This window comes from Onthophagus taurus, chromosome 1 (genome assembly GCF_036711975.1).
Source record: "Onthophagus taurus isolate NC chromosome 1, IU_Otau_3.0, whole genome shotgun sequence".
NCBI lineage: Eukaryota > Metazoa > Arthropoda > Insecta > Coleoptera > Scarabaeidae > Onthophagus > Onthophagus taurus.
Window position 1 is genome coordinate 18343698 of NC_091966.1, and position 10085 is coordinate 18353782.

General features: G+C 29.9%; 1 protein-coding gene across 1 annotated transcript; it reads left to right on the forward strand.

The window, feature by feature from the left end:
• Positions 1–397: 397 nt before the first annotated feature.
• Positions 398–1994, forward strand: LOC111415638 (tubulin delta chain-like). Its single transcript, XM_023047390.2, has 2 exons — positions 398–504; positions 635–1994. The coding sequence occupies exon 2, from the start codon at positions 662–664 to the stop codon at positions 1910–1912; it is 1251 nt and encodes a 416-aa protein (XP_022903158.2). The 5' UTR covers positions 398–504; positions 635–661; the 3' UTR covers positions 1913–1994.
• The last annotated feature ends 8091 nt before the right edge of the window (positions 1995–10085 follow it).

Here is a 10085-nt window from a genome sequence, read left to right on the forward strand (position 1 = left end):
GAACTGGGCAACAAGCAATATTTGTTCCACAAAATATTACTAATTTTACTCATTTTTAATTAGTTTTATTAAATTTTATTCTAAAATAATTGACTCACCAAATTTTCTTCTCAATAAATAAATTTCAAAACTATGAGTAGTTTAAATCTAAAGTGCTTAGTTTATTCTTTAAAATATAGATGTCACACCATCCAAATAAAGTAATAAACTTCTTTAGTATTTGCATTATGCATATGTTATATATATATTGTTAACTTAAACACCTTCTAATTTAACTAGAATAGATTTTTCAATAAATTAAAGATTTACCATTTTGGGGAATTAGTACAATTCCCCAAAAATATAAATTTCAAATGATCAACAAGGTTCAACTTGTTTCATAACAGATGGCGTCTAAATCACTTTGCATCCAAATGTCAAACTGCCTTTGAAATAGTTAAATTTAGTTTAAAATTCGTGTTTTTCTTTTTGTTTTCCCTCCAGAATAACCGCACCCACCTACAAGTAAGTACATCTTATTTATCTGTTCTAAAAAAGATCATTGTCACCATTTTTACCTTTGTAATTCATAAAATCTAAAACATAACCTATGCATAACCTAACCAAAAAAATGTCCATTTCTTATTCATTATAGCTTAATATACGCTTAAAAAGAAACGGGATGAGTAACGTAGTGTTGCAATTCGGGCAATGTGGAAATCAAGTGGGGCATTCCTTTTACGAGTTTCTTTACAATGATATTCAAATGACTACGAAGAACGGTAAAAGTTCAAATGATTATAAGCAGGAGGCTCTTAGCAAATGGTTTAATGTTCGAAAAGACTTTTTAGAGCCAAAAGCTGTCTTGGTTGATACAGAGGATAAAGTAACAAAGACTGTAAATAAAGGAAAAGCGATTAAATATAGAAATATTGTCTCGAATGCTTATGGTGGATCTGCAAATAACTGGGCTTTTGGATATAATTCACGTAGTGTTTTGGTTCAAGATGAAACCTTGGAAAAGTTAAGGAAAGAAATTGAACGCTGTGATATGTTAGGGTGTATAATAAATGTTTTAAGTTCTTCTGGAGGGACTGGATCAGGTGTTGGCAGTAAAATTATTGAAGCTGTACGTCAAGAATACTCATCAAAATTTATTGTAAATGTTATTGTGTTTCCGTTTAAAAAAGGGGATGTTGTTACACAAAATTATAACACTCTTTTAACATTATCTAAATTGTACGATGTGACTGATTGTTCAATAATCTTTGAAAACGATAAAACCCATTCGATTTGCTCACGTTTATTTCCAATGAAAAAGTTACAATTAAGAGATTTAAATAATATTATTTCTCAACAATTAGCTTCTGTTATGCAACCAATTAAGCAAATAACACTCCCAAATTTAATTTCGAACGTTTCTGCTCACCCCTCTTATAAATATTTGCAAATCTCAAGTGCACCTTATTTTAATAAAGACAATTCAAGTTTTGAACCTGTACAAACATGGCCTTCATTACTCGGACAGGTTGTTAGAAACGCTAAAACAGATTTGGTTATAAAAAATACATTGTGCAAGAAAATAAGATATATAGGAAACGTATTAATTACTCGCGGTGTTTCTAGTCCCCAAGAAAATGATATAAAAAGATATTTTGAACCATCTTCTTATGTTAATTGGGTTCCTGATACCGCAAAATTCGTTCATTATCTACAAGATCGAGAATTTTCATATTACAACAATTATGTTTCTTTATTGACGAATAATAACAATATTTGTAATAGTTTAAATTTTATCTTGGAAGATGCTTGGAACCTTTTCGTTCACTCCGCCTATTTACACCACTATGCAAAATATGGTGTTAATGATGAATGTTTTTTAGAGGCTTTTCAAAAATTAGAAAGTGTTTTAAACGATTATAAAAAGTTGTAATTTGTGGATTTTGTTGCTTTTTGTGGATTTGACTAATTTTTATATATTAATTTTTTTCACTTAATAAATTTTATTGATTTTACTTTTTCTTTATTTCTTATTTTTTTAAATTGTTTTTTATTTACTAAAAGAGATATATTTTAATTATAATTTTTATTAATTTAATTACTATTTTTTAAAATTTTAGTAAATTAAGATTAAATATTTTTTTTTCAATATACAGAGAGACAAATTAAGGGGGTCCTCATATACTTTTTTGTTCAAAACATCTTCCCCTAAAAGTTTTTCCCTTAACTTTAAAGGGCTGTACTCTAAAGTTATGGGAAAGAATTGTTTTTATTTAATGTATCCACTATGGAAAAATTTAGAAGAATGATATTTGGCAGATAACTGGCTACTAAAGTGATACTTTTTGACGATTTTTGTAACACTGAAATGTTATTTTAAGGGGGTGAAAAAGTCAACCCCTATAATAGTTTGTATTAGAACTTTTTAATGTCTACATTTTTCTATTTCAAAACTTGATTTAAATAGAGGGATTCAGTATGCAAAATCCGTATTCGTACCCACCGAAAAATTAGAAAATCTCGAATTACTCTAGAAAGCTAGTACAGTGAAATTCCCCTAACTCGAATCACTAAGGGAGCGGAAGAAAACTTCGAGTTATGGAGAATTCGAGTCAGAGAAAGATTAGTACAATTTCTAAAGAAAAAAAAATTAGAAATGTACTTTTCTAATACGTATATTTAAAACAGAATCCTTAATACTATTGTAAGTAGAAAATTAATCAAGTTTTTTAAAATAATCCGTAATTTTCTTTTGGCTTAAAGTGGACAACGGCTCTTTGTCTAAAAAATCTTCTATTAAATGTAAAGAATTATGAATATTATCTGGAACATTTTCTCTTGATAATACAAAGGTTTCAAGCTTTCTAAGAGAGCAATAAGCTTCATCAAATGTAGGCACAGCGATAAGTATTTCATTTTCAAGATTATCATCACCCTCATCTGATTCTGAACCAATAAGAACATTACGTTTGTTTTGGTTCAAGAGTCTGTAGTTTCTGAGTCTATGTGGTTTGATTCCGTAGTTCTGCACGGTTTTGAACTCTTCCGCGCATACATATTGTACAAAATACGTATGCGCAGAACCGTTCGGAACTACAGAACTAAAGCAAGCCTGTTATTATTGGAACATTTTTAACAAATTATGCTAGTGGATTTCCTAAAAGTTACATACACATACCGTTTTTATCTGGAATTGAAGATCTCACAACGCTGTCTAAAATATCTTTGTCTGTTGGAAAGTCCACTGTATGGATACCATCATCGATATTTATATAATCATCAAATGAACAGTGCATATTTATAACGGTTTCATATAAAGACCATAAGCGTCCCATTTCAGACAAGGGAAGAAGATCCTCTTCGTCCCAATAATCTTCTTCCAGCATTTCGTCATTTTTGAAGCAATCCGCGATTGTTCATTGCTTTATATCTACCTTCCATGTTTTGTTTAAGTCTTTAATTGCATCAAGTAATTTTATTGTTGTAGAAGTAGCTGTATCCATATTGGTTAACAGTTTCATTAAAATTCGTTTTCTATACAACTGTTTAACATTTTGTATAATTCCTAAATCCATCGGTTGCAATACAGAGGTCGTATTAGGGAGAAAGTATACCACTTTAATATGTTTCAATTTAGATTGTATAGTCCGTGGATGAGCGGGACAATTGTCCACAAACAGTAGAATGCTTCTCTTTTGAGTACCAAATTTTTTATCTAATCCCAAGAGCCATTTTTCAAAAATATCACTCGTCATCCAGGCCTTTCTATTATGTTCATAATCCACATGAAGCGACTTTATGCCATGAAACCAACGCGGATTTTTTTATTTTCTAATGACTAGTAATTTTAACTTTTCCGATCCAGTCATATTACTGCCGACCATAACAGTAATTCTTTCTTTGTTCTTTTTTCCACTAAAGCATGGTTGATTTTTAAATGCTAACGTTCACGTTAACGTTCCTAATTTAGTAGGATATTGTTCCTTTAAGGCCCACTTTTACCCACTTCTATATACAGTGATTGATATCCTATCGGATAACGTTTATCTAGAAGGTAACTCCAAACGACTTTTACCATTTCGTCCTTTGCTTCTCCTTGATGTTTGCAAAACATTTGTTCATACCTCTTTTACTCGTCACCCCTATACAGTCATTAGTTCATTAGGTATATATTTCCTTAAACATATTGCTAAATAACCCTCTTGATAAATCGAAATGGTAAAAGTCTTTTTGGAGTTACCTTCTAGATAAACGTTATAATATAGGTAGACTATCAACCACTTTATCTAGATAAAGAATGTGAAATTTGCAAACAAAATTAATTAAATAGTTATTTATGTAACCAGTTATGAAAAGACTAATTTTGTTTGACGAACGTAATATTTGCCAAAACGAGCCAGCGAAGCGAGCGAGTTTTGCAAATTACGTGAGTTAAACAAAATTAGCCGTTTCATAACGTGTTAAGTACAAAATTTTATCTAATTCCATTAAAAAAGCAATTTTTGTTCAAAACTTGACTTATTCTATTAGTGACAGATATGAGTTTGTAGTTAGGTTATGGATTTCATTACATCACTAGTTAAAAAAAAAGTGACGTTACCTAACGTCAGAATGATATATAAAATTAAATTTTCATAATGGAATTAGATAATGGTTATTTATATTACAAGTGGGCTAGAAACATAATTACTGTACGAGTGTGAAGAATTGCATGACGAGGTCGTAGACCGAGTCGTGTAATCACACGAGTACTGTAATTATGCTCTAGTCCACGTGTGATATACAGCATTTTATCTACGACTGCTAAACATTACTAAAAAATCAATTTCTTTAAAAAGTCTATTTGACATTTATAAAAATATTTTGAAATGATTGTTGACAACTTTGAATTGTCAGTTTCAACAACATGTTTACTCATCTGGAAAAGTGTTTCGAAATGTAAAAACATAACAATTAATGTTTATAATAAATAGTATTGTTTCCCTGTAAGTAGATAGTACTTTTTCTGTTGTATTGTTGCTCGTTTCAATAAATTAAGTCTGTTCTGATTAGGCTAAAAATGCGTTACGTAATGAAACCAGTGCGGTAATGAACTTCATTACGTAACTCAAATCACCTCAAATGAGTGCGGTAATGATGACTTATCCAAGTAGTCGTAGATAATAGTATATTATTCAACAAGCGTGTAATGGCGGCTGTTACCCACGAAGATGAAGTTGCAATCTGAGTGGGTAACATCCATTATACGCAAGTTGAATACTATACTTTATCTACAACTATTTAATTTTGAAAAAAAAATCAAAAAAAAGGAAAAAAAATAAACTTGATAGACATTTCAGACATAACTTCAATATAAGAAAGCTGTCATTTCTGTTAATATTTTATTTTTTGATTAGTAGGCCGTGTCAGAACTGTGGAATAATGGCTTCATTATTCAACACTTTGTCAGTCATGGGTAACGCGTGTCATTACTCGTCAAAAATCAATAATTGTATAACGAATAGATAATTCAATAGTTGTATATAATAGTGTATTATTCAACAAGCGTATAATAGCGGCTGTTACCCACGAAGAAGAAGTTGCAACACGAGCGAGTGAGTGTTGTAATCTGAGTGTGTAACATCCATTATACGCAAGTTAAATACTATACTTTATCTACAACTATTTAATTTTGAAAAAAAATCAAAAAAAAAGGAAAAAAAACTTGATAGACATTTCAGGCATAACCTCAATATAAGAAAGCTGTCATTTCTGGTAATATTTTATTTCTTGATTAGTAGGCCGTGTCAGAACTGTGGAATAATGGCTTCATTATTCAACACTTTGTCAGTCATGGGTAATGCATGTCATTACCCGTCAAAAATCAATTGTATAACGAATAGATAATTCAATAGTTGTAGATAAAAACATTTATTAACTTACTGTCATTAATATTAAAATGGATACACTCACTCGTTAAAAAAACATGGTCGAGAATGTGTTTTGTGTATATTTTATAAAAACATTGTTGAAATATTAAAAAAGTTTCTTAAGAGAGAAACAAGGTTGAGATAAATGTTTAATAACTATTGCAGAATTAACTAATAATAATTTTAAATAAATAAAGGAGACAGACACACGACTCAAATCAAAGCACGAGAACAGCTATGAGACAAATTAGAGACAAAAAATAAAAATTTTTAAACAGAAATTCTTGTTTAAATACTAAAAAAAAACTACTGAGAAGAAGTGTTTTTTATATACGAATGAAAAATTGTTAAATTTCGTTTAGATGATTAAAATAATGAAATAATAATAATAAAAAATATATATGAAATAATAAATCGAACAGTCGATATCAATTTGATCATTTAATAGTGTATATCCATTATTTTTGCCGCATTTATAAATGTCGAGTTGATTAATAAATCTATATTAGGACCTTTATTACGTTGACAAGTTTAGCACTGTTATAATTTATCACACAGTCTGTCCGTAAAGTAACGGCTATAGGCGATAAAATCATTATAAACGGTTTATGGAAAAATCCCTGAAACGGGTCTAAAGATTTAAATTTTTTGCAATTGTTTGATGTAGACTTCTTCCGCCATTTTTAAGAGAGTTATGACGTTTTTTTCAAATGGCAATCCCCCATTTTTATTACGGAATATGAAAGAAGATTTTTTTCTTAATCTAGTACAGTCAATATTAATATTTTCGAGAAAAATTACTTTGAAGTTTAACTACTTCAGATTTGTTGACATGATGAAAATAGCAGCAGCCTATGGTAACCAATTATTTTAAACAATTTCCTAAGTGTCAAAAACTGATTTAGTAAGTAGTTGACCTCTTTAATACAACATATCCTGAACACCAACTCATTAGCCAAACTATGGTGAGCACAGCTGTGACTAAATTTAAACAGCATGGCCATCTCTTGAAGCATTTCTCGAAGTCTGGCCTGCTAAATGTTTCAGTGGAAGTTCAACAAATCGTGGTTTTGGCTGGGCAAGAAAACCCTCATGTTACTGTAAGGAGTATTGGGTCTAATTTGGACATTAGTAAATCAACGGTTCATAAAATTTTAAAGCCCGCAAAATATCATTCCCATAACGTAAACCTGATTCACATTGAACCCATTGAGTGGACAAATATATAGACAAAGTTGTCGGTATTGCGCTACCCAAAATCCAGATTAGCCAAGAAAGTCGCACACCCAATATTCGCAATAGATTTGAAGAAACCTTAACTGGAAAGAGATGTTTAAATTTTTTCAAAGCGATGTCGTTCCTTCCATTCTGATAATATTGACACAACTCAATTCCAACGGCAGTTATTCCAACAAGATGGTGCGCCATCACACTTTAAGAAGCTTTACTAAATCAGTTTTTGACACTCAGGGAATTGTTTATAATAATTGGTTACCATAGTTACTCATGGCTACTGCTATTTTTATCATTATACTAATTTGAAATAATTAAACTTTAAAGTAATAAAAATGGGAGATTGCCATTTGAAAAAAATATCGATGACGTCATAACTCGTTTGAAATCTACACCAAAAAATTGCAAAAAATTTAAATCTTTAGACCCGTTTCAGGGATTTTTCCATAAACCGTTTATTATGATTTTATCGCCTATATCCGTTACTTTACGGACACTCTGTATGTATGTCCGGTATCAATGTAATGTCTGTAAACATTTGAATTGGTTTTATTCTTATGTTCATTCAATCATGTACCCAATTTTGGAAAGTTTACTAGAAGGTAGTACTTGCCAAAATGACAAGTTTTTTATATAAATATATTGTCGCAACTCTTTTGTTTTCTAGCTATGAGCGAACAAAGTTGAGCCAAAAATTTACATTTTATTTTTTGTTTCGGTTGTAAATAAACCGTAGAATTTGAAATTTTCTATTTATTTACTACTCGTTAAGACCTTATTTTCAAGCATACCTTGAGCTTCCCTAGCGCCCTGTAAGGGGATGAAATTCACAACCCCTTTGATTTTCTTATAAGAACTTTTTAGCGCCATGGAATACTAACATAACATTTTATTTTTTTACGCGAAAACTATTATCTTTAAGGAAAAAACTAAAGAGAGAAAAACTAAAAAGAACCATTAATGAATGAGCCCCATTTAATGGGGCTCATGCTAATGAATGTTAATATTCCATGGCGTTAAAAAGTTCTTAAAAAAACAATGGGGTTGTGAATTTCATCCCCTTAGACGACGCTAGGGAAGTTTAAGGTATGCTTCAAAATAAGGTGTTAACCAGTAGTAAATACACACAAAATTTCAAATTCTTCTCCAGTTTATTTATAGCCGAAATAAAAAATAAAATGTAAATATTTGGCTCAACTTTGATCGCTCATAGCTCGAAAACAAAGGTTTATATAAAAAACTTGTGTGATTTTGGCAAGTACTACCTCCTAGTAAAGTTTCGCGATTAAAAACTGAACCATCCTGTATAAATTCCATTGCAATTAGAACATTCTACAGAGAGACACACACCACATTTTTCGTAAATGACTGCTTTTTTCGGATGATAGTTTGTAAAGTAATTTTAAAATAGAATTATAGTTGGAAAAAGCTAAGGTAACATTATACATTGAAAAGATATTTTTAGATTGTGATGTAATTGCATTGAAAGAAATAGGTTTATAGATCCTACGCTCTATGTGTTTAGAATATAAAGGTTTTTCTAAAGTTTAATTTTGTGTAAGAGTTTATTGATGATTTTGATTGGAAAGTTACTTACCTTAGCTAATTCATAAATATAACTAAATTATTTTGTCCTATCTTCATCCGATAAAGGGTAATTGAGGGCTCTATTAAATAAAAAATGGAAGTTTCCCAACGTATGGGTGGATAAGAAGAATTATATGGGACTGTAGTGGGAACATTGGTAGATTTTCGAAAAATATCATTAATTACATTATTGAGATGCTTTAGATGTAAATCAAGAAAATTAAGAGATTTATCTTTGTCTAATTCTAAAGTAAAATTCAAGGTAGAATGAAGTTGATTAATGTAACTAGGGAAAAGCTCTCCATCCTATATGCAAAAGGTATCAACATACCTAACCCAAGTGGTTATATATTGTCAACTAAAGGATTGTTATCATTAATAATGAAAGTATTTTTAATATGATCGAGGAATATTTTACATAGAGACATACTCATGGGTAGACCCTCGGTAATATTATAGATAATATATTATCATTGTTACTGAAGAAGAATTTTAAAAAAATATGTGATGTTAATTGAAGCGTTAAGATTCGCGACAACAAAAGAAATATGAAAAATAAATATGAAAACATTGAGAAATAGAAAACATGCTTGAAATCAATAAGCTTGAAAATATTAAACATAAAATCGGCTCACTTTTGAAGTAGGTGTTTTGTTAGAGATTTATGAGCTTTATGAAATTTGGATAGTGAATAAAGTGTATAAATAAGAAAATATCAGGTTTCATGTGCGTAAAATAACTATTAAATAAGTGATTTTTCGAAATTTTCAACTTGAGAATGTAGTGAAGTAAAGTTCTTTAGATGAATTTGTTATTTCCTTCGTTTTTCTATTGATTGTGTCTATTGGATATTTCGTTAGTTTAATGTAATTATTGTTGTGTATAAATAAATGTTAGAGTTTTTTTTAATGTAAATATCTTTTTTAATAATTATTATTCCAGATCTTTGTCTGCTTTGACAAAAATTGCGTTAATTTCTTCAAGCTTTTTCTTTATGAATTTTATGACTTTCCAGCGTTGTAGGTATATTTTGAGGTTTTCTTTATGTGTTTAACTGTGTTCAATTCGTGATTGCTTTCTTTTCTGATAGTCCGTTGATAGCTACATCGAAGTCTATAGCGGTTAATTTAATTATAATCTATTTTTGAAACTAATGCGAATTTATGACCTGTGTTAAGAAACTTAGATTCCTCTTTACTGAATATAATTTTAGTATAATTTTTATATTGGGTAACATTAAGGTTAGATTTATCAGAATTAGGTTCTGTTAGGTATTCCGTTTTTCTCAAATTATCTAGTATTCGTTTCTTTTTTCTTAAATCATCTTCCTTCACGGTTTTAGCATGCGCATGTGATGAAAATACTATCTCTTCAAGC

Excerpts from the sequence above, each read along its gene's own strand:
- LOC111415638 (XM_023047390.2), top strand. The coding sequence starts at position 662 with ATGAGTAACGTAGTGTTGCAATTCGGGCAATGTGGAAATCAAGTGGGG.